At 44.2% G+C, this 25,849-nt stretch overlaps 1 protein-coding gene across 1 annotated transcript in view; it reads right to left on the minus strand.

The window, feature by feature from the left end:
• The window catches only part of SLC9A4 (solute carrier family 9 member A4), a 66,276-nt gene extending 44,623 nt beyond the window's left edge, over nucleotides 1-21,653 (minus strand). Inside the window, exons 1-2 of the mRNA XM_079110360.1 lie at nucleotides 15,969-21,653; nucleotides 9,184-9,647 (exon numbers count right to left, since the gene is read on the minus strand). Coding sequence (XP_078966486.1) covers nucleotides 9,184-9,647; nucleotides 15,969-16,224 — 720 coding nt within the window. The 5' untranslated portion in view covers nucleotides 16,225-21,653. The remainder of the gene's footprint in view (nucleotides 1-9,183; nucleotides 9,648-15,968) is intronic.
• Between the last annotated feature and the right edge of the window lie 4,196 nt (nucleotides 21,654-25,849).

Consider the following 25,849-nt stretch of genomic DNA (forward strand, 5'->3'; position numbering starts at 1 on the left):
GTTGTGATCCAGCACGACCAGTGTGCACGTAAGAGGAAGAGCCCTCAGAGAGGGCCAGGTGGAGGGAGGGCCAGTGAGGACACAGGGAAATGGTGGCCACCTGCAGCCAAGGACAGAGCCCCACCAGAAGCCACCACTGCTGGCACCTTGTTCTGGGACTTCCAGCCTCCATCACTCTGAGAAAATATGATAAGCCTCAGCCCTAGTCCATGGCATTTGTAATGCCAGCCCTGGGCAAGTAATACAGGGTCCGTCTTCCTTATTGCCTTATCTTTATAATGAATCCTCCCTGCTGTAAAGTCAGTTCCTTACAAACATAACTAATGACTGACCTCCATGCCTAGAAAAAGCACTGGAAGTTCAGAGTCACAGTGCAGCATAGTCCAAAAGGAACTTTACTACATCAGATGCTGAAAAGATAGAAAAACTATCATAAAGAAACATACTCATGGACCTTCTGTGAGAAATTAAATAATGAAACTAATGTTTGAACCTGTGAGGAGGAGCAATGGCAGATTCAACTCTCTCACGGGGCACTGTCTTAACCCCTCTGGCAGCTAAAGGAAGCCTACTAAGACCAGACATTATCTGGTGAGACTTCACAATGACACAAAAGACAGCAGAGAGGAGGTTCTTCTACTCCAGCCCAAAGGAAGAACAAAGCTTGCTGCCCGGGAGAGGAGAGTTAAGTGTGCCCTTACCAACCCTCCCGGGTTTGGTGCCCCTGGACATTCATCGCTAATGGACCCAGAGAGCAAAGGCCAAGTTGGTGAACTGATGTCTGATAATGTGATAAGGAGGAAAAAAAGAAAGAAAACCTGTGAGTGGCAAAATTTCACTGACCTCGGGCACAGCAAGCAAGTTCCTTTAATGAACTTCTTTTCACTTTAAAACCTGTGAAAACCCTTCAGAGCTTGAAGATGCTAGGGAGGAGGTTCACCCTACTGCAGTGTAAGTGCCACCTCCCTGCCAGTGACCCCCACGTATACATCCCCAGTTCATCTTTCTCCCAGGTTCCAGACTCCTAGTTCTATAATTATCCAACAAGTTCTTTCAAAGGCCTGTCGATACCTCAAACTAATTAGTCCAAAGCGAACCTAAGACAAAGCATCCCCCACAACACCTGTTCCTCACCCCCATGCGGTTGAAGCAAGTGCCTGAGCCTGTGTCCCTCCTCTATGCAAATCTTTCCCCTCCCCCATTCCCACATCGATTTGACGCGAACATTCCTGTGACTGTCCTTTACCATCCAAAGACCTATATGATGCAAAAAGCCATTCAAAAACCAGTCTCAAAGCTAAGTTACTTCTGCTAACTGAAAGCAAACATCAGGTGTGACCAGAAGATTTAAGTTCGCTGAAGACAAGCTTGGTGATTTGCTTTTATTTTAGAAGGAGTTTGCTCTGACTTCGTGAAAAAATCAGTGTCTGACAGAAAGTAATTGCTCAGTAATACTCTGGGATGGATGGATGGATGGATGGAGGATTAAGGCTCAGGGAATCTCTGACTCCACCAAGCATGACTAAATTTCAACATTAAAATATAGGAGTTGGAGTTGGGGACATAGCTCAGAGGTAGTACACCTGCCAGTCCCTCAAAAATAAATAAAATCAGTCAACACATAAGGTAGTTGGATTTTGTGGTCTCGGTTCTTTCCCAAGGTACCAGTCTATGTTTCACTCCTGTGGTGTGGATGGCTTAGTTGTCTAGAGTTTCATAGGCTGCAGGCTCTGTCCTCGTGTTGACGTTGAGAGGCAGTGGAATCTTTAAGAGGCAAGGCCCAGTGGAAGGCTCCACCCTCGGGCGGGATTCATGCTTTGGGAACATGAGGGATTTTCTCACGCTCACTGGAAGTCCCTCAAAAACAGGTTGTGACAAGGGGACCTGGCTCCTCCCCTAAATCTCTCCTGCTTCCTCACTTGAACATGCACACTTCTGCCCTTGCAGCTTCCCTCTCTGCTTCTTTGCCACAGGTGATATAGCCAGGAGGCACTCACCAGATGGCATCCTGCCTTTTGGACTTTCAGTCCCCAAATCATGAGCCAAAATAAACCTCTTTTTTTTTTTTTTTTAAGTGCCCAGGCTCATGTATTTCATTATAACAACACAAAATGAACACAGATACCCACCAACAACCAGGGCTGGTCCTGGGTGGTCAGGAGTGAAATATGGATGACGGCAGCTTCTTACCCCACCCATCTCCTGACTCTCATGCTCCAGAGCAGGCCTGTGCAACAGGTTCTGCTGGGTACTGTCCATTTACGCAACCACTGAGGATGCCACAGGGGAACTGTTTGTCAACCAACGCCTCCCAAGCAGCCAACTCATGAGACTTTTCACATGACACTGAGCATCGTTTTTTCATCCTGCAACCCAACATACCCAATAAGACCTTGGGAATGCACGCACGGCTGTGGGTGGGGGGCATGGGTTGCAAACCACAGGATGAGGAAACTCTCCAGGCTGGGTTTAGAACACTAGGCTTTCCTCCCAAGTCAGGGTTTTCCATGAATGTATTATGTAACCTCCTGGGAAATCTCTGTGGCTGGGGAAGTTTCTAGAAAGATACAGAAGAAGAACAGGCAGGTGCATGGTCAGAAGTGGAAAAGAGTTCATCAGGAAAGAAAGTCAAACACTCTTAGCTTGTGGCTGCTCAAAGGCCTGGGACAAAGCGTTTTTGTCATGCATCCCTGGCTTTAGCTCCGTTGATGAGAAGTGCATGGTTGTTAGGAGCATGAACAGGACAGTTCCCTTGTGCTCTTCCGCATCTGTCCTGGTTATTCCGCGAAGGGTGACAGAGCACTGCTTTTCTCCCCAAGTGTTGCTTTTCCAAATCCATTTGCACAGCTGCTTAAGTCCACCTCCTGCCAGAGAAAAGACACCTTGACGACCAGAGAGGCTTTGTTCTTTTTTCTTGTACTTGTGAACTGAAGTGAGTTCTAATCACCCCTAAGTGGGTTAAAACCCATCTTGTACAATTCCCCCCTCCAGAAGAAAACGAACGGAAATGAACGGAATGAGCGTTTACGAATCCGATTTGAGGCCCCTCTCCAGCCCTGCTCCGCATGCCTCTGAGGGGTTGGCCCTCCACTGGGAACAGGTCCTTCAGGTTGTGGGTTAAGTCTGTCCTTCAGACCCCAGACGTGCAGATGGAAAAGGCGTCACCGCAATACAAAGGACAAGAGTCAGATGTGCCTCCTCTCTGTGGGTGCTCCCCAAACATTCCTGCATTTGCTGGGACCTACACTGGCTGCCCCTCACTACTCCCAGCTCCTTCTGCACTGTAGAGAGTCGGCTGCTCCCCTGCCTGACACAGGTGACTGGGAGCTGCCACTCCCATCACTGCCCAGCAGCATGAGCGAAGACTGGACCACAGAGCAGAGCCAAATCAGAATTAGAGGTAGGGTTTCTACTGAACACAGACTGCTGTCCCACTCTGGGAAAGTCAAACATCCAAATATGGTAAACTGGGGACTCTTGCAAAGTTACCCTCACCTCCCACCTCCTACCCTTATCCTTTGGAATCTGAGTGAAAGAAAAGAAAGAAATGAAAGGAGGACAAGGGGCAGTCGCCTACTCTCCCGCTGGATTCCTTCGGAGTTTGCACACAGCCCTGTAGGGAAGTTTCAACCTACAAAGTCCAGACAGACAGACAGACAAGACCCTATGGCTTCGTTTAGCGGGTGGAGAGCTGAGCAGCTCAGAAGTCTTCGGGTAGGTGGACTTCACATCACTCCACACACAGTGTGCGCCCTCTGTGCCGTGGGCTATTTTAAATGCTTTATGTGTGTGTATTCACTTTAATCTCCATACAATCCTATCTCTAGTTTACAGAAAGGAAACAGAGACTCAGAGAGGCTAAGTGACTGTCCTAAAGTAACACAGCTTACAGCACAGGCAAGACCCAAACCGAGGCTCACAGCCTCCTGTCCATACACTTTGCTATGTTTTACTGCCTTCTGTTTGGGAGGTAATGGAGTTAGTAATTCTTTTGAGACAGAAAATATAAACCAGAAAATTTGCCCTTGAATGAAGGCTTTGTATCATCCTCATGAGTGTGACAGATGCAGTTCTCCTTGGCTCTCTCTGTGCCCAGGACCGCACAGGTGCAGGATAGCTGCATCAGGGTGTGGGGAAGAGGGACACAATGCAGGGACTCCTCACTGTCCCTGCAACTGCTCCAGTGTCCTTCCACCCCTGGAGTGTGGGCTTGGGAGATGATGCTGAAACTTGGTGGTGGCCGTTGGCCTGAGGGAAATACTTTCAGTTTGCTCACCACTTCCCAGACAGATCCAAATTCAGAAGAAGCATCAGAGGAGGTGGGTGCAGCCCCTGGAGTCTGGCAGCCAAGGCAGAGCTGCAGACTGGCCCCAGGGCGAGCAGCACCCCTGGGTAGCCTCTCCCCAACCCCATCACCACCTTCCTCAACCAACTCTCGGCTCCTTCTGCAATGTTCCTTCCTGCAGGATGGCCACTGATTGGCTTCCTCCGTTCTAGATTCTGGGTCCTAGGATGCAGATACTGGGAGGAAAGAGCCAAAAGAGAAATCAAGACTGCCCCCAGGCAGCCCGCTAGGAAAGGCTGATGTGCAGGTAAGAAAAGAAAGGGGGAAGGAATTGTAGCATGAAGGGGAGGGGGGATGAAGAGCTAATGCTCACAACAGGAATGCATAATAAATACAGGGCCCAACTGCAAATGAATTGAGAAGCTGATTGTTTTTGCTCCACTTATTGACAGGCTCAGCAGAAGGGAACTGCTGGCTGGCAAAGCAGGAAGAGGTTGTATTTTCACTTCACATTTGGATATTAGGATGCATTTACACTAAATGCTGCTCAATTAGGAGATGAATACCTCCTATGGCAGTCTGTGTCTTCCCAACAAAGATAACAATAGAAACTCAAGGACTTGGAGATCCTGTAACTCAGCTGGCAACCCCAAACCCTAACTCTAACTAACCACATCTCTAACGCAGCCCTAACCAAGAAAACCAAGTATGGAAACATGAACCTAGAACTCAGGTCCCGGGAGGCGGGGGGCAAGACCCGTGATGACTACTTATTACCCTTTCACAAAATGGTAACAAGAATCCAAGCTTCATTCAGCTCTCATGAGGCTTGAATAAGGAAAACCCCATAAATCAGTGACAGGCCCAGGACTAGCCCGCAGACAGGCTGGCCCAATTCCCTCTACCTCGATGCTCCTAGAGGAGAGAATGGAATATAGAGGCAGCGAGCTACCACAGAGGGCCGGGGCTGCAGCTCAGTGGTAGAACACTTGCCTCAGCACCACATAAAAAACAAATAAATAAAATAAAGGTCAAATTCTAAAAAAAAAAATTAAAAAAGATGTCATACAGAGAAATCTCTAGAGGAAGGAGTGAAAAACAGAGGGAAAATAAAGTGGGAGGGGAGAGAGGGGTATCAAGGAAAGAACAGAGATGCTCCACAGCCAGGCCGCCTGGGCCCCAGGCTCAGCCTTCCCCATCTGGGCCTCTCAGGTGAGGTGGAGGGGGTGGTGTGATAGAAGCCTGTGGAACCGCCTTATAGCTTCGCCGGCAAGTAGGTCCAGAAGAACCAGGGAGGGATATACACACAGGAACCATCTGCCCTGCAATCAACAAGGGGCCGCCATGCTTGGAATCAGCTGCCTAGTTACAGTGAACCAGGCCCCAGAGAGTGTCCATGAGCCGGTGCCATATCAGAGTAGCAGCCAGGGCTGGGGATATAGCTCAGTTGGTAGAGTGCTTGCCTCACAAGCACAAGGCCCTGAGTTCAATCCCCAGTACCACAAAAAAACAAAAACAGAGTAATAGCCAACATTCACTGAGTGCCCACTCCAGACTGGACACCCTCTGTACCAAAAGTTGAATATGAATTTCCAGGGACTCTATGAACCAGAGAGTATCATTGTCCCGATTTTACCACAAAAGCAGGCACAGGAGGATCCGAATCTTGCCCAGAGCCACACGTTGGAATGCCACTTCCGTTTTGTAGCGGAGGACAGACTTCCCTAACTGGACTTGGGTCCAGTCTTCACGTTGGTTATGCACGGGTTCTCTCTCGCCCCTCCCAGCTCTGTGAGTGGAGAATTCAAGAGTTAAGAAGAGGGCTGGGGAGATAGCTCAGCTGGTAGAGTGCTTGCCTCGCAATCATAAGGCCTTGAGTTCGATTCCCCAGTACCGCAAAAAAAAAAAAAAAGTTAAGAAGAACAGGACAGGAGCTGGTGAGTTGGCAGAGCTGGGCATCCAGGTCTGCTCTGCCACTAGCCAAGCACTGTATCCTGATTCACTGTACTTCAACTTCCTTTGCCTTATTTTCATTTAAAATGAGGGTGTTTACTCACACTTTACAATATAATCGAAAAATTTAATATCAAATGCTAAAGTGAGCCACTTAGTGCCTGTAGATAGTATCACACCTGTTTTCCTGCTAGGATTTTGGCTATGAGGTTCAACTGGAGATGTGAGTGATCCTTATATTTTAGCAATCTTAAAAACATCCTTTGTTTTTTAAAAAAAAATATTTATGTATTTATTCATCATAGAACTGGGGATTGAAGTCAGGGCCCCGGGCATGTTAGTCATGCTCTCTGCCACTGAGCTACATCCCCAGTCCTGAAACATCCTACATTTTTAAATTGAGAAATGTATATGTTCAAATTGTACAACATGATGCTTTAATATACATAACCTAATGAAATTATGTTTACAGTCTAGCTAATTAAGGTATCTACCTGCACATCATGACACTCTTTCTGCCCTCCCTTCTCTTTCCTTCCCTCTCTCCGCCCCTCCCTCTCTTCCTCCCTTTTATGGAAGTAGTCAAATCACCTGAAATCTGCTCTTTGCAAATTCCCACTATACGATGTAGTATTGGCCATCATTTTAAAGCTATGCGGGTTTTGTTTCTATTCCCTTTTCCTATCATTGAGGGTGTGTCCTGATGAATTAGAATCAGAAGCTGGAATTTCAACAAGAGGAAGGACAGTGGAAAAAGACTCATTGATGTTTGACCTACTCTGAAGGCAGCCCTTGGGGGATAACGATCTGTAGAGCTGTCACACGTAAGCCACAACCACTGGCCACCTTCGGATGACTCAGACTTCCTGCTGAAAGAGCAAGGTACTGATTGCTGCCCTTGGGCAGGCTCCCTGCTCAATGAAAGGGTGAGTTCAAGGCCCTTAGCTCAAAATACCATTGGACAGCAGAAAGTACCAGTTGTTTCAAGCTGCTTTCTAAATCTGGCCCTGGGGCCTCTCTGGTTTCACTTAGAGACCCAGCAGCGCCCAGCACACACTTAATACCCACTGTGCTATGGCTGCCCACAGAGTGACATGTGGGTAACCTCACCGGAGCCAAGGCTACAGCAGCATCAGCCAGCAAAGGTCACAGCAGTGCCCTCTGCAGATACTCGGGTCCCTCCAAACCCCCCCTTTTATTTTGAAAAGCTCATTCTGTAGAAGTGTCTGAACCAGAGCAATTAAACTTTGAGAGAGACAAACAAGTACTGTTGGCAATGAATTGACAACCTGAACCCACACTGTGGATGTGAAACCCAGAGAAACTCAGGGTCAGGTCTGATTCTCCAGCTCCAGGGCAGCAGACTCAATGCTCGCCTTGGTGATTGATGAAGACTACGCCTTGGCAGGGATTTCTACAGATCGTATGATTGTGCTCCTGATGGAGAAACAGTGTGTTCTGTGAAAATCAAGGAGGCGGCAGTCAATACACTGCCTCTGAAGTGCAAGCTGATAAAGACTTTCTGGAAATTCTTGGCAGCTGTGGTGTAAGGCATAAAATTAAGTTCAATGTCACGTGCTACTTTGATATTTGGCAAAATCAGGAAGCCCTCAACAGGCCCAACTGCAAGCCATCCCCCTCCTCCTGACGCACACAGCCCTGTGGATAATGTCCCTTAATGAAACAGGTTCTTTACAAAGGGGACCAGGCACAGTCCCTGCTCATCCCCAACTAGTAGGATTCAGTTTCCCGGCAGTCAGCAAAACCATCCAAATAACCCACTCATCTGTGAGAACCAGGTTCACCCCATTCTCGTGCCTGCCTCCCTCAGCCCCTGCTGGTTGCTTCTATTTCAGTTTTTTGAGATGAGATCTTACTAATCATCTTAAAGCTAGAACCACAGGGGTGAGCTACTCTACCCAGCTATGTTGCACAGTTTTGTACAGTTTGACTCTTTTTTTTTTTTTTTAAATCTGGATGTGCCATAATTTATTGACATATCTTGCTACATAGACTATATCTTTGTTACTGTTACTATAAACCAAAGTCAAAAGCTTAAGCTATTCGATGATATATTTGTATATATATGGGCATGTATATGTCATTGTACACTGGTTTGGTTTTCCAAAAGCAATTAGAGAGTACACATTAAATTCTTCCAGTGTTCATAATTTTTGATCCAATAAGAACGTCTAGGCAGTTTGACTCTTATGATAAAACTAATTCTAGTTTTACTTATGTGCTGGGATACAGACTTAAAAATAATAAAAGCATCTAAAAGTATACATAAAAGTCTTGTAGAACAGCAACTGGTAGAGGCTGCAGCAATTATGAAACCGAACACTGAGAACTGTCTACTGTGGAATATTCCAGCTCCTAGGCCCACAGACATCTCCTGAGCCTTGGTGCTAATGTTGATCTAGAGGCTTCCTAAGCAGAAACCTCTCATTCACATTTTCCATGAATCATGCCAACACATTTTTCTAACTCTTCTCATTTCTCTCCTGCCCTTATCTTTTATTTAACTTAATCTAATGCAGTATGTGCTTTCTTTTTATTTTTTAAGGAAAGCATGTAAAAGGAAAGAATGGAAGTGAGACCTGGTAAACGAAAAAAGAAAGAAAGAAAAATACAGGCTACTGTTTTTACCAGTGTGAACACCCAGTATGGTCAATTTAAAAGATTTCTGATTACTAAGTGAATAGAACAAACAAACAAAAAACCCCTAAATTTAACTAAATAAGTCCATCAGCTCTGTTTTCTCTCTTTTGAGAAACTAGCCAGATCCTGTGTGAGAAAGCAGCGCAAGTGAGCAGTGAGGTACTTGATGCTGGTCCTAAGAAGGTCGCCAGGTTGTGGCTCAGTGAACTGGAGCCCAGACAGACCCAGCCCCCCTGCCCCAGTCTCACCCAGCCCGCTCCCTGGACCGGCCACCATCGTCTCACCACGCTAATGCCATCATTGAGAAGGGCCTCTCCGAAGATGATCATGTAGAGCTGCTCGTTCACCCGCGCCTCCTCGAACACAGCCAGCACGGCCACGGGGTCCACGGCGGAGATGAGGCTGCCGAACAGCAGGTTCTCCAGCAGGCTGATGTCGCCGAGGCCAAAGGCCCTGACCTGGCAGACCAGGTAGAGCGACAGGCCGATGCCGAAGGCGTTGACCAGGGCCCCCAGGCCTGCCCACCACAGGATGGAGCCGATGTTCTCAAAGAAGGGCCGCGTGGGCATGAAGTAACCGCTCTCCAGCACGATGGGCGGGAGGAGATACAGGAAGTAGATGCTGGAGTCCATGACCGGGGGCGACTTGTGGTCGGTGCCGAAGATGATGCTGCCCACCAGAGCGCCCACGGTGATGAGAAGGCAGCTTTCGGGCATGAGGCCCGGCAGTCGGTGGTAAAGGTGGAAGCCTGTGGGAGCCAGAGAGGTGCGTTTGGACATTGCTAATAGAATGGGGCTCTTCTAGAGTCTAGCCGAGAGGACCCTGGGCAAGCTGGCTGGCCTCTTTGGGCCTCAGTTTCCCGTCTGTGGCAGGAACTGGAAGTGTTGCAGGGGCCGCAACTTTTTGTTTTTTTGTTTTTTTTGTTTTTTTTTTTTTTTTTTGTGGCGCTGGGAATCTAACCCAGGGCCTTGCACCTGCTAGGCAAGCACTCTACCACTGAGCCATACTCCCAGCTCAGGAGGGCTGGAACCAAGTGTGACTGCAAGATGGTGCAGCCATGGTGGAAAGCGGTGTGGAGATTCCTCAGAACACTTGCAGTGGACCCACCATTTGACCCAGCTCTCCCACCGCTCGGTGTACACCCAAAGGACTTAAAATCAGCGCGCTACAGTGACACACCACATCAATGTGTATAGCAGCTCAACTCGCAATACCTAAACTATGGAACCAACCTAGGTGCCCTTCAACAGATGAATGGATAAAGAAAATGTGGTACATATACACAATGGAATGTCACTCAACTTTAAAGAAGAATGAAATCCTGGCATTTGCTGGTGAATGGATGGAGTTGGAGAATATCATGCTAAGTGAAATAAGCCAAAACCAAAAAACCAAAGACTGAATGTTTCCTCTGATATGTGGATGCTAATTCACAATAAGGGAGGGTGGGATAGGGAAGAATAGAGTCACTTTAGATTAGCAGAGGGGAGTGAGAGGAGGGGGAAGGGTAGGGGGTAGGGATGAGAGTAGAGTGAGACAGACATTATTCCCTTTGGTACATGTATGACTGCATGACTGATGTGATCCTGCAATACATACAATCAGAAAAATGAGAAATTATACTCCATTTATATATGATCTATCAAAACGTATAAATGCATTCTAGTGTCATGCACCACTAATTAGAACAAATACAAAATTCAAAAAATTAAAAAATAAAGATCTTAACCTTAAAGATTTTTTTTAAAAAGGTGTATTTAAGGTGCCCAGCTCAACACACGTTACAGAATTATTCTCCACTCCTGTGCCCTCTCCCTTCCTCCTCTCTGTGTTTCCATTTTATGGGGCTCTGAGAGGACACACTGAATGAAAAGAAGTGGTTCAAACTTCTGCACTCAGCAAAATCTGGCGTCACGGCTCATGCAAAACCAAACATGCTCACCTGGACTACTTTTAGCTTGTCCCAATCTTACCTCATTCCCCTCTTCACTAAACCAATATGCAAAAATTAAGTCTCTCATTTTGTCTCCTCTTGTTTACTCAATGACATTGCTACTGGGTCAGTCCTGGAAGAGGGAAATCAGGTCATGCTCTCATGAACCGCTCTCCATCACCTTTGTCCCTTTGTGCCACCAGCCCCGAATTCCTCCAGTCCCTCGGAAGTCCGTCCTCTCCTCTCTATTTCTATAGCCAATGCCTTCATTTAGGTTTCCTAATTCCTTGTCTTAATTATTGCCTTTTGCTCCTCACCTCCTGCTGTACTTTTCATCCTGAATGTCCCCCAGTGTCCTGAGTGTTAAAGGTTTGGTCCCCAGGGAGGTGATATTGTGAGATGCTAGAACCTTAGTGGGGGACACTTCAGGTCAATGGGAACATGCTCTCAAAGGGGATGGAGAGACCCCTGCCCCTTCCTCCTCTCTCTTTTGCTTCCCAGTAATGAGGTGAACACCTTTGCACTGCTATACACTTTCACCCATGATGTGCTATTTCACTTCAAGTCCAAAAGCAAAGGGGCCAATCCATCAGGGACTGGAACCTCCACAACTGTGAGGCAAAATAAACCTTTCCTCTTTATAAGTTAATTATCTTAGGTAGTTTGTCATAGTGATGGAAAGGTGACAAATACAGCTCCATTCTCAACCTCAGTCCCCCAGGTCACTCCAAACTCTCCAGTCAAATGAGTTTTTTACACCATATGTACCTGATTATCTCATTTCTCACCTAAAGCTCAGAAGATGCACAAAGCGTTTCATGAATTTTAAACCAGCCGTATTGGTTGAGCATCTATTAAGTACTGTAAAGTAGAAAACTAAAGCTGTAATAATTTACAACACAACTCCCACTGTTAATGAAGTTTTAGAAATAAGACCCAGGTGAGAAGATAGTAATATGATGCATTACTGGGTGGGACGGCGCATGCCTGTAATGCCAGCAACTGGGAAGCTGAGACAGGAGGATCCCAAGTTCAAGCCAGTCTCAACAATTTAGTGAGAGCCCCTGCAACTTAGCAAGACTGTCTCAAAGTAAAAAGGACAGGGGATGTAAGTCAGTGGTAAAGCACCTTTGGGTTAAATCCTCCGTATAGAAAAAAAAAAAAAAAGATGATGTAATAAGATGAATAAATATACAATTAACTGCATTTTCAATGCACCAACATATATAGTAAAAGATCAGAGCTCAGTGGGTTATCATGGGGATCTCTCCAAGTCTTTCTCCACATAGCCTGGCCTACCTTTGAATATTTCAGCCAAAACAAACCCTTTCCAATCTGCAGGTCCCATTTTCTGTCTTCTTATTCTATTACAGCTGCTTGAATTCTCCTTTTCTTGGCCTGTTTGGGTCCTGCTCAGACTTTGAGGCTAAGCTTCCTCCTGAAGAAATAATATATCTTTCTCTGAATTATCAAAAGAAAAAATGATCTGTGCTATACCGGTCTGATAACAATGGTCCCTTTCTACAATTTTTTTTTTTTTTTTTTTTTGCAGAACTTATATGCCCTAGTGACCTACACTTTCCTCAGACTCAGGCAGAATGATTTACATGTCCAATGCTTGAGACTAAAATGGACACAAATAATAAAGTCCTGCTTGAAAATCAAAGATGAATCTATAATCTCATCCTTAGGAATGTTCAAGGAAGATTCTTCGGTGATGTTTCCAGAAGTTATAGTAAAATAAAAGACAAAGTCTGACGTGAGTTTTTATTATCTTTGTTCTGGAATATCTTTACAAATGTACAGTCAGTTATTTTAAAAAGAATTGGTGAGAGTTTTATGTTTTTATGCTGTAGTGACTACCAATCAGTTGTAGATTAACCTGTCCTCCTTAAATCAAAAAGGTCCTTGAACCTTTATCAGGAATGTAATGCAAAAAACCATAAATTTTGTCGAGGATGTGGGGAAAAAGGTTCACTCGTACATTGCTGATGGAACTGCAAATTGGTGCAGCCACTCTGGAAAGCAGTATAGAGATTCCTCAAAAACCAAAGAATGGAACCACCATTTGACCCAGCTATTCCACTGGGTATCAGTTTATACCCAAGACTTAAAATCAGCATACTACCATGATGCAGTCACATCAGTGTTTATAATAGCAGCTCCATTCACAATAGTTAAGCTATGGAACCAACCTAGGTGCCCTTCAACAGATGAATGGATAAAGAAAATGTGATGCGTATATATATATCTCATATATATAATGGAGTATTATTTAGCCATTAAGAAGAATGAACTTTATGACATTTGTCAGTAAATGGATAGATCTGGAGATTATCATGCTAAGTGAAATAAGCCAATCCTAAAAAAAAATCGAAGGTCAAACTTTTTCTCTGATATGTGGAAGCAAACCCACAATAATAGGGGTGGGGTAGGGAAAGAATAGAAGTTCAGTGGATTCAAAGAAGAGGACTGGAGGGAAGGGAAGGGGAATAGGAAAAGGAGAGACAGAGGAATGAAAATCGGACTTAACTTCCCTATGTACATATGTGAATGCACCTCAGTGAATTCTATCATCACGTACATACACAAGACTGGGGTTCTAATTAGAATAAGATATATTGCATGCTTGTATAATTATATAGAAATGGATTTGACTGTCATGCATAACTAAAAAGAACCATTAAAAAAAGAAATTAAATGAGGAAGTAAGAATGGTAATTTGGAGACAAAGGAAGCAAGATTACTTGGTAGTCTCTGGATAAAATAGGCATGAGGGCTGAGTGAACCCACATGTTAACGAGTATCCTTTTCTAGGTTGAGTCAACCACTTATTTAATAATATTTTCACATATGGAAATATAACTATTATAAAATATTTAAAATACCTAAAACTACTTATTTAGTAGTATTTTTCACATATGGAAATATAACTACTACAAAGTATTTTAAATATAAAAAATGTAGTCTTCTTAGAGACAAATTTTAAGGTATTTCTTTCAAGTTTTGAACTGCATGAATATGTGTGTGTGTAAATCATATGTATAGTATAAAATCGGAATGGTATTTTCATTATAATGTCACTTCTCACATATGTCACTAAAAATAATACATGGGCTTGTCCACATTAAATGGTCTTTGAAAAAACAACAAAGGCCCTTGAGGTCAGAAGCCATGGTCATTTCCATGTATTGCATGTATTCAGGTTTTATACTATAACCTTAAAAACTCAACAAGCATTCCTTAAATGTTTTCTAAGTTGTCATTCTTATTACTACCATTGCTATTATTTTGCCTCTGGTAAGTGAAGCATCAAATATAAAACTTCCAACCCAGTACATGGCACATGGTAAGCATTCGATAACTATGCCTTTTCTTCTCACCCCCATATCCGTGTGGAACACAGAAATTATTTAGATTCTTGAAGACTAGTAAACATGAAATCAAACTTGAAATAGCGTGTTCCAACTGACAACCGACTTAAGCAATTTTCTCCTTCCACACTATGTTAACATGAAAGTCAAGTACATTTGAATCAACAGTTCCAGAGACAATAGTGTCAGAGTTCTCTTTGATTTTAGCCATAGTGGGTCTGAGCCACACCTTGAAAGGACAAGCTATGCTTTATGTTAACCTGTAACCAAAACAAAACAAACCCTTTCTGCATTAAGTTATCTTCTGACAAAGTGACAGAGCTAGTCTCCTGATTCCCAGACCAAGGCCGACCATTATTGAGGAAAGGAGACGGAGTGGGGGAGGGGCCGTGGAGACCAAGAATCTCCAGCCTGTTTCTAGAGGGGACACTCAAGTATCACGACCACCCTGAACATTTTCATTGTTAACGTGGTTTTCTTAAAGGTGTTAGACTCTGCTCTGAACTGAGGACATTATCCATTTGGAAAGCCATTTTTCACTTCACGTCTCTAAAAAACCTGAGATCCTTTGTGTAACTTAATCACTTAATGAATTGCAAGGGAGCTCTTCAAACTAGCAATTCCCATCCGATCTTCACACTCTACTAGTTCAAAACGAGTATTGGTTATAAAGAAGCTCCTAATGAGTACAACTGCGTCCCCAAGCCATAAGGAGGGAGCTAGATGGATAGACAAAAGTCCACCAAAATTCACTGCAGACCGTGTGTGTGGCTGGACCCACGTTTCAAGTCCATTTTAGAGACAAATGTGTGTGTGTGTGTGTGTGTGTGTGTGTGTGTGTGTGTGTGTATATATATATGAGCAGCAAAATATTCCAGAGATTCTACCTCAATCAGACAATCTACCTCCTCAAATAATATAAAGTTTAGAGCTGAGACAAAGGAGAGATTATGCTTAGGAGTTGAGATGGTCATATTGATTTTCCACTTTGGAACAAGTTAAGGTTTTAGGGTTCTAGGGGGAAGTGCAATTAGGGATTAAATAGTCACAGAGTGTAAGCACCACTTGGTTTTCAGCGCACACACACACACACACACAATCTTGGTGGGCATTTAATCCTGTCACTTTAAAAATTCACATTATTTCACAAAGGAGACCATTGGCTCCATTTGACTTAGATGTAAACCAATATTTTACCAACAGATATCATCTCATATGGCCCCATATCCCATCTCTGAGGGACACAAGAGTTTCCCGTGATTGTCTTGCTCCTTGCTTTCTGTCAAGTTTCAAGGAACACACGCCACTTGTAAAGAATAAACAATGGAAGCCACTAATGAATTCCACAGTGATATGGTTGAGAATGAAGGAAGAATATTTCACAGAAGAGACATTACGTGGTTTCCTGAAATTTCCAACCTGCTTCACTCCAGGGTCTTAATGCTTTGTACTTTATATTTTATAAAGCATATTGAAACTTGTACATGACAATGTCATAGCAGTGTCATCCTGAAATGAGAAGAAACCAAAGCAACCCAGGACCCCAATGTAGTCTCTTAAATATCAAAGCAAAAATCCTGAAGCATTAAACAGCTTTATTTAAAAAAAAAAAAAAAAATGACATGGCCTTGAATTAATGGGAAGAGAATTTTCATTTAATCATAGTTACCATTTGAAATCCATTTAGTCCACCATCTATAAGGCATTTTCACATAATGTTATTTGAGAAACAACTTCCAAAACCAGGTGTTTAAGGACTTACCTATTTTTGCAAGAGATGCTAGAAGTATCCAGAGGGTAACCTCATAAGGAATTTGCACATAATCATAATCCAGTTCAAAAACAGATATCCTTTCATCTGGCATTGAGCTGGAAGCAGCAAACCAAGACTTAGGTGCATGCTGGGCAGGGGAATTTGCAGATTCATTCAAAGAAGAAGATGCTTCAGAACCTACAAGGGCCACTAGAAATAGCAACTGGTTCCAAGGACTAAAAGGCACAAACACCTTGAGACCCATTCTGTGGGTTTCTGCTACACACCCTGGGCAGATGCGTGCCGTGAGAAGGGCTTCTAGAGAACAGTTACATCCACCTGGCTCAAGGTAACAGACACGCAGCCCGTGGGTCAATCCCAGAGAGTCCGAGTATGTTGTTGAGGCTGTGTGTAGAAGATTTCAACTGTTTTTTAAATTGCTTGTGTTCAGGCAATTCGGCTTCAGACTCAAATGCAGTCATTCCAAGAACTCGTTAAGCCCAAGGAGCTACCTGCAGAACCTTCATCGGATCATGACATGTGAAGTGGAAAATCTCCTCATTCAGAGCTGTTGTATCCTCACTTCACTGCGTGCAAATTTCATCTGGAGAGTCAAAATCGGAAGGGACACTACAGGGCTCATTCCATGTGTCATCCAAGTCTTTCGAATGAGGAAGGGAGTCCTTGCCGCTCTGTGGCATCCCAGGACGGAGCTACCTGTCCTGCACCTGTTCCTGCCCTCCTCCCCTTGCTACTCTCTCACTTGTTCTGAATGGTCAGGCAGGTAGCTCTTGAAACACACTTAATTATTTGCTCTGATTTGACTTTTGTAATGAAATGCTTGCTCTCAGTGCGCTCCACAGGTTACACTGCTGCCACCTAGTGGGCACCCGCAATGAGACACCCTTGGCAAGTTGAACAAGGTGACCATGAAATGAACTTCATTCAAACCAGGGCACTTCTGAGAATGAAGAAAAACTGGACCATGGGTGTAAACCAGAAATGTTCTGGAAAACTGTGTCTTACGGTCTCTGTAAATGAGCAAGGAAGAGGAGGAGGTGGTGGCCATGGCCAGGGTCACGTTGGCATAGTGTACTACTAGACTTTGTGATGAGTAAGTAATTCGCAGGAGTGAACTCCAACTCCACTGAGACTCTACAGAGAGTTTCTCAGAGAACAAGAAACCAAATGACAACTTCTACAAGTGCCTGCAAATTTCCTGTTTTAAGGAATTTTGTTATTGTGATTCATTAGTTGAAAAGTCCCATCACAAGAGTGTTTATGAAAGAATTAATTCAGAGGCAAATCTGATTAATCTATTTCTAGTTTTTCTACATTTAACCAAGCAAACTTGGCCTGGTTACTGCATTTGAAAAGAAAAGGGATAATGCTGCTCATCTCACCAAGCAGCTAGAAGCACTAAATGAGATGGAGCAAGTGAAGTACTTGGTATATAGCTGGCACTTAATAAATGCCAGTTTTCACTGTTTTAAACCACATTTCATGTTCAGCAAAGATCACTAGAAACTGAGGAAGGAGGGGTTGCAGTCCTAACACCCAGTGTCAAATTTATAATAAGACAGCAGGATGAAGAGATCACAAGTGATTATTTTCTCTTTCCCTCACAGTTGGACTCTACGTCACTAAAATTAACATCAGGTAGGTTACAGTTGACACCATAATGAGTCAACTGTTTTTACTCAGAAGCTCCATAATAGAAAGTTTATTTATGATAGATTTTGTTCGGTACTGGGGATTGAACCCAGAGGGGCTTAAGCACTGAACCACAGCCCCAACCCTTTTTATTTCCTTTTTCAGTTTGAGACAGGGCCTCCCGAAGTTGCTTAGCGCCCTGCTAAGTTGCTGAGGCTGGCTTTGAACTTGTGATCCTCTTGGCTCAGCCTCTTCAGTCGCTAGCATTACAGATGTGTGTCACCATGCTAGCTCTGGTGTTTTATTTGCATTTTCTAGTGTTCTTCTTAAAATAAATAAAGGGGATGGGAATTTCCCATAGTGCTCTGTGGAAAGACCCAAACAATGGAGAAGACCTCCATTCTCAGGCATGAATTATCTGATTCGCTCATTTGAGTCTCAGTTTCCTCATCTAGAAAAATGATGATGCTGTCCATCCCAGGGTCCCTTTCCTGCTCTACAATTCTGAATCTTCACGAATATATGATGAAGTGTTTTAACTTACAATTAACCGACGGCTGATAGCACAGTCACTGTTAGACCAGGAAGGCCAGCTAGGGAGGGTTGCCGGGGAACAACTTGATTCACACCAGCCTACCCTGTGGGACTCCAGGTGAAGATTGAGGCACCCACCTTGTTAGTCCTTGGCATCCCTTCCCTCCATGCAGGACACACACAGGTGTCCGAACATGCTTTCTGAAATGCTTTCACGATTTAGTGCACAGAGGGTGAGACCAAGCCTCCAGGAGTGGGGGAACCAAAGGCGGAACCAGCTGGGGAGGAAAGAAGCCAAGGAGATGCACTTCTGGAGTGACAGCGACAGGACTCACAGACTCTCCCCCAAGGAAAACACCATCATGGTGAGAACCATTAAACATAAAAGCGACCATTATAGTCTCCGCAAGTTGTCCTCGGGACCCACAACAGTGTCGTGAGACCTGCAGAGCTGGGTGGCATGGCACGTTCTCTCCCCAACCCACAGTTCCGTATGAGGAAAGCTCTTCTCTAGGTGGGTGTAACCAGGAGCTGCGGACTCCAGTTTCCAGGATGGGGTTACAGGTTCTGCCCAGAAGAGTCAGGCTGTCAGTACATGTTACGGAAAGCTGCCCCTTCCTGCCCCAGCAATGTGTCACTCAAGATCTACTGCAGTCTGGTGTGACTGAGAGATCCCTTCTTCCTGATAGCCCTAATATACGATTGAACTTTAACCCCAGGTGCAGAGGGCCAGGAATATGGGGCCCTGATTATTCTGACCAGCTTGCTCAGGAAACTGACTTTTCCCACCAGGAAGAGCAAGTCAAGAAGGCTAGGGACTTCTACCCCTGTCCAGCATCCCACTCAGAAAGAAGGGCCTCACTCCAGGAAGGGCAGGGGACTGCCACTGTTCTCACTCCAGAGTGCTGAGACAGGGTCTACAAAAGAGGAAAGGCAAGAAGGGAGAGCTCTACAGCTGTCTCTAAGGAGACAAGTCTTATTTGAGACTTAGTGTAGGGAAGTTTGAGCCTAAGGTCACTGTCAACAGCCATGGAGATTTGGGTTGTGAGCAAGTAGCAAAAGCTAGAAGCTTCGTGATAGCAGGAGAAAGGATAGACCAATAGAACTTTAAGAAGAACCCTCCTGAGGTCAGAGCAAGCCTCAAAGCTGGGAAAGGAAAGGAACTGACTTCAAATGGTCGGAGTTCGGAGGAATGTATAGTCCCAGGCATTGTTGCAAACAGGAGGCTGTGCTTAGTAGAGATAAAAGACCAGTTGGAAGCTGAGCAGGGTGATCAGTGGAAAAAAAAAAAATCAAAGAAAAGCCTGCTAAAACCTGTCACCTGGGTAAGGGGAGAGGAGGGAGGAGATTATGAGAAATCCAGTTTGCACTGGTGATATCAAGGCTGTAGACTAGGGAGGGCATAAACTAACTATACTGAAGTAGGGCAGCCAAGTCACTAACCAAATAAACAAGCAAATAGCAAGCTCTGGAGTTGGGGAAGAGGGAGGGAGTCAGTATCAAGAATTGCTCAAAGCTTATCCCAAATATCCAGGTTTTAAAAACAATGAAAATGAGACTACACACTGCCTACAGATGGTGCACTTTTAGATTCAAATACACAAGATTAAAAGTAAAAGAACAGAAAAAGATACCATGCAAACATTGTGGAAAGAACTGGAGTAACTTACAAATAACCAATGAAATCATCTTTGGAATAGCAAATGTTGCAGAAGAATATTTTAGAAAAGGAAAGGGTTGATCTGTTAGGGGACAGACAGGTGTGAATGGAGGGAACACAAGGTTAAGAGAATAATTCTATAACATGGCCCCACTGTCCTGACCCCTACATGCTTTCTTTGTCACAAAGCAATTTACCTGCAGCTCTGCCTAGCCTAAGTGGTCAGGATATGCCTCATTCCTCAGCAAACTACCTGTTACCTGCAAGAAAATGCAGGCAGGAAATAACATTGCAAAGAGGAACCCAAGTTACTTTGAAGGGAGAGATTTTTGTGACCCTTTTCACACACCAGCTTCCAGAAGATAAGGATAATTCCTTCTAACAATAAAATCTGTAAGAATGTATGGTTAAGAATCCAATTAGAATGGGTCAGCATGGGCCAAGGTGACACAGTTGTCATGGCAGTGGTGACTTGAAAGTCTGATGTCACCCTATTAGTCAAAAGTCAAGAGGTAGAACTGGATGGGACTCTGGAAACTTCTCTGGGATCCCCAATAAAACTGAAGTGTAGGAGAGGTACACTCTCCCTCTCTTCTCTGAGAGTACCCATTCTCTCCTTTGAGAATGTCCCCTTTCACTTTTTCTATCCCTTCAGTAAAACTCATGCCTGTTACTTGGAGTGACATGTCTGAAATCTTCCTGACTTGATCACAAGAATCAGAGTTTGCACTGCCTCAGTCTCGTGAAAGGCCCCAGCTCTGTAACAAACCCATCAAGAAGAGAAAGCATTTATATACCTATAAATGACCAAGTGAGACTTGTCCCAGGAAGGCAAGGTTGGATTAATACCCAAAAGTCCTTGAACATATCCATAGAGTAAAGGACAAAACCTCTTCAATAAATTGAGAGTAGGAATAGAAAGGAACTTCCTCGACATGATAACATCACAGCATACTTAGTGGTATGAGACAAAATATGTTTTGCTTAAAATTAGGAATAAGACAAGGATGTGCCCTCTCATCACCTCTGTTTACTGTTCTACTGGAGGTCCTATCTAAGGCAACTAGGCAACAAAAGTAAATAAAAGGCATTCAGGTTGGAATAGAAAAAGCAAAATAATTTCTATTTACAGACAATATACTTTTATATAGAAACCCTAAATATTTGACTAAAAATCCATTAGCTCTAATAAATGAGTATGGCAAGCTTGCAGGGTATGAGATAAATTTATAAAAACAAATTATACTTTAAAGTAACAAAGCAAATGAAATTCAGAAAACAATGCCATTTACGGCAGCATCAAAAGATAAAATTCTTAGGAATAAATTTAACAAGAGAAATGTCAACTTTGTATTCTGAAAAACAAAATATGGCTGAAAGTAAGGAACTAAGTAATAAAAACAAATCCCTGGGTTCATAGATCAGAAAACTTAATATCATTATATTAGCAGTACTCTCAAAAGTGATCTACAGGTCCAGCATGATCACTACCAGAATTCTAGATGTGCTTTCTTTTAGAATATGACAAGTTGGTCCTGAAATTCATAAGGAGTATGTCCATAAAAACCAAAAAAATCTTGAAGAAAAGAAAAATAAAATTGGAAGATTTGTACTTCTCAATTTCAAACCCTACTACAAAGTTCCAGTAAACAAAACAGTGTGGTACAAGCATAAGAGTGTAGACCAATGGACAGATTAAGAGTCCAGAAATAAACCTTTATGATATGGTCAATTGATTTCCAACAAAAGTTCAAAGAAAATTCAATACATAAAAAGTAGCCTTTTCAACACATGGTGCTGGGAAACCTGATATCTGTTTGCAGAAAAATTAAGATTAAATTAGTTAATTTTTATAGGATGCTTAGAACAGTTTCGGGTACTTAGGAAACAGTAAGAATTGCTTTTAACAGGCAGTGCAGAGGGGCGAGGCTGGATAAGAGGGGCTTCCTTCACTCAACAAAGTGGAGAATTTGCTGTCATGTATCCTGGGGACACCAGGAAGGAAAAGGTGTCTCCAGAAAGAGGATGGGATGTTTAAAGAACACTTTTTGTGTTGTGCAGATTTTCCTAGAACCATTTAGAGAGGGTCAGGGCACTTGATAAACAGGAGCTTCATATTTTAATTGAAACCAAATTCATTTTGATATGTGTCAATGATAATACGATCTAAATGATTAACCTAAATTCCTGAAAAAGATCCATTCACAGAGCCACCAGGACATCATAATGCGTTGGACACCTGCGGGTCTATACCTAGCCATATACGAAGAGAGATTTGAAGCTGAAAGGTGAAAAAAACATAAGAACATTTTTTCGCTTGCAAGTCAGAGAATTAAAGGAATTACGTGGAACGTTAGGGCTTTGCAAATACCTGAAGCTTTTGATCTGAGTATTCGGACAGTTGTATTGACAGTGGAAACCTGCCCTGCTCTGACCCCATTTTGGTGCCTGACCCACAAGTCCTCGTGGTCCTTGTCACCCGCTCTTGGAAACCCATCCACACCTGGAGTCCTAGCTTGAGAAAGGAATGCCCTGACTTCTCTCCAGCAGATCTCTTAGGATGTAGGTCACCATAGCCTGTCTCTCCTCAGGCCTGAAAAGGGTGCTCTGCCCTTCCCATCCCCCAGGGCTTCTGCTGGGTAGGGCGGGAAGCAGAACTTTGGGGGACTTCTCTCTCTCTCTGTTTCCCAGAGACAAATTTTGTTTTGGAGAAACTCCAAAAGAAACAAAAGCAAAGCAAAGCTGACACCACTTTCTGGGCCCACACCCGGTGAGTTGGTAAGTCGCCTCTCTCCTAGAACAGCTTTGGACAGAAGGATCGACACCCTTCTCTACCTTTCAGTCGTGTTTACCGCTTTTGACTTACCCAAAACTTGCTTGTGCAGCACTTCTGGGTCTGAAGTGTCTGTGTCTTGCGTCTGGGCTCTTTTTCCTTTTTCAGGGCTCAAATTTCCATTCTTTTTTTAAGAGGAAGAAGGAAAAAGAGCAGCGATAGAGAATAGGTCAACGCTGTCCAGAACGATGATTTGCTTTCCAAGCCCACAGCTAGCAATTAAGCGGAATGACCTTGGACCGAGTCCTGGTATATCATACTCCAAAATTGAAAGCCTGCGTCCCAGGCCTGGAGACAAGTCAACAGCTTTGACCCCGCTCTCAGGACAGAAAAGCTGAGCTCTGTCCCTGCCCCCACAAAGTCAAACGTCCACCGCTCAGAGACAAACAGACAAGCCTGATGAATGGTACAATCAACTCCAGGGGCTCCCCCAATTCACAGAGGAGCAGACAGGAGTCATGGTGCGGTGGCCATGGGGGTGAGCTTTGCAGTGAATCAGATCTCCACACCAGAGTTAAAGTCACGTTCCTGCAGCTCTAAGGTGATAGTTTCCCCAAGGGAATTAGAATCTTGAAAGAAGACCCTTGAGGCTCCGTGATCTCTTCAAACTTTGGTTATACTGTCTACCACGATGATGGTGATGATGATGATGATGATGCTCTTAAAGACAGTCTGAAGATTAAGGGACATAACATATAACAGAAGGGAGAATGCTTGGTACGTAATAGATACCAAGTGTTAGATTCTTTTTATTTCAGGGATTATAAACTCCATATAGGTAGAGGTTTTATATCCCTTAGTTTCAACCATACTGCCTAATACGTTACTTGTCCCTAGTGTATCCTAAAGGGATGGGGCAACTGAAGTAAAAGAGCAGGTCATTAAAACCAAACTGTATCCTTTGCCCACAACTTGCCCACATTATCACCTGTTTCCACTATTTAGAAAACAAGTCATAAGGCTAGCTGAGCCCAGACGGAAGTGACTGAGCTAGCAACTCTCCCTCCACTCTTCCCCCTCCTTCCCAGGGACTGACTGCTCCCACTGTCCTCCTCCCCTCCCACCCATCACCACTATCCCTCGTACTAGGAATGACTAGTAGGTCTAGTCTCCTTCTCTTCTTTCTAAAACGATTCCTCCTTTTCTTTCTTTCCTTAGTAAAATTCCTTTATCCTTAGGGTGACCATGGCCTTGGACACTGAGGATCACAATTTCTCTTTTGCATGGGTGGACCACATGGGCTGGCCTGGGTGCTCCCAGAAGAGTTGCCAGTAGATATCCAGGCAGATAAACGCAACTGCTAGACCCCAGATCCTGAAAGGCAGGGAGATATTGCAGACACCTTAGTGCCTTTTTGTTGCTATAATAGAGTGCCACAGACTGGGTCACTTCGAATAAACTGAGATTTATTGGCTCACAGGGAAGATGGGACCTCTAAGATCAAGGTGCCAACGTCTGGCAAGGACCACCTGGCTGCATGATAGCAGAGGCACCACATCACATGGAGGAAGAGCTGAAGGACAGAGAGAGGAAGAAACAAAAGGAGACAAGCCACAATGAGCCCCTCCCGCCGTGGTGGCCTGGATCCATTCCTCGGGACAGCGCATGAGCCCTCCTTACAGGTCCCACCTCCCTGTGCTGCCACAATGGTAATAAATTTCAACATGAGATTGGGGGACAAACAATCAAACCATAGCAGTGGGTCGGAGGAGATTTAGGGTCTTTTCTACTCAGGCTTCAAGGACATAGATGGGTGTGGGAAAAAAACAGATGATCTCCCCCCAACACACACACAATTTGTTTTGCAAGAACTACTTACGTGCCAGGGAATGACTGCCATCTTCCACTTGCTGGGACTCAGTCTAGGAAAATCTCAGTCTAACTCCTTCAGGAATTCCCTACCCACTTCACATCAGCCCCAACACCAAGTACCTTGGTATCAGTCACCCCAGGCTGCCATAACATCTTACCACAGTCGGGCTGGCCTGAAGAGCAGACATTTATTTTCTCACGGTTCTGGAGGCTTGAAGTTTAAGATCAAGGTGCCAGACAATTAGGTTTCTGGTAAAGGGTTTTTTTGTGTGTGTGTTTGTGTGTGTGTGTGTGAGAGAGAGAGAGAGAGAAAGAGAGAGAGAGAGAGAGAGAGAGAGAGAGGGTTAATGAATTCTCTGATGTCCTTTCTTATAAAGACACTAAATCTATTGGATCAAGGTCCCATGACAGCCTTAACTCAGGAGGCTGAAGCAGGAGGATCTCAAGTGCAAAGCCAGCCTCAGCAAAAGCAAGTGCTAAGCAACTCAATGAGACCCTGTCTCTTAATAAAATACAAAATAGGCCTGGGGATGTGGCTCAGTGATTGAGCACCCCTGAGTTCAATCCCTGATACACACACACACACACACACACACACACACACACAAAGGGCCTGTTTCTAAATATAGCCACATTAGAAGCTCAACATATGAACTTTAGTGACAGAATTCAGTCCACAGAGGAAACCTTTCACAAGTTGTTCTTTACCTAGATCCTGACTTCTTGTAATGAAAGCTAGATGTTGCCGGAAGAATTTATTCTCTCTTTAGTCTTAATTGGCAGAACCTGAATATTCTTGTGTAAAATACAAAGATACAGAAGTGTCAATATCCACAGGTAGCTTGTGACTTCGACAATCTGTAGCTTTGTGGCAAGACAGAGTTTTGGGTCCTTTAATGATAAAACATTCATGACTCACAGCCTTTAGCAAAGAGAGGAGTTTTTATGATCAATGGAAAAAATTCTCCAAAGGTTGACTGAAAGAGACCACTGATCCCAGGATGCTTTGTGACAGAGCAAAAAACTGCCTGGAAGCTCACTGACTTGGCAGTCCTTGATACAGAGGCCAGCAAGCTTGGCTGTGGCTGGCCAATCTGCCAGGATGTCTCAGAAAGAGCGACCTGGTGCCCCTTCCTCCACATATAATTTCCCACAATTCTTTAAAAAGGTTGTGGGTCAGGTAAAAATGGCTGCCTCTTCCATGTGGGCTAGAAATGCTACTCTGCACCTGGAAACCTCACTGCCAACCATCCTGAATTCCATAGCCAGGGAAATAGCTCTTCCTTCTCCTGGAGGGGTTGGTTTCTTCATCTTTGGGGCAGATCCAGGAAAGCAGGTTCCCAAGCAGACAAAGCAATTTGCTAAAGGACATTTGGCCAACAGAGGACTTGGAAATTC

The sequence above is a fragment of the Sciurus vulgaris genome, assembly GCF_902686455.1.
Source record: "Sciurus vulgaris genome assembly, chromosome: 14".
NCBI lineage: Eukaryota > Metazoa > Chordata > Mammalia > Rodentia > Sciuridae > Sciurus > Sciurus vulgaris.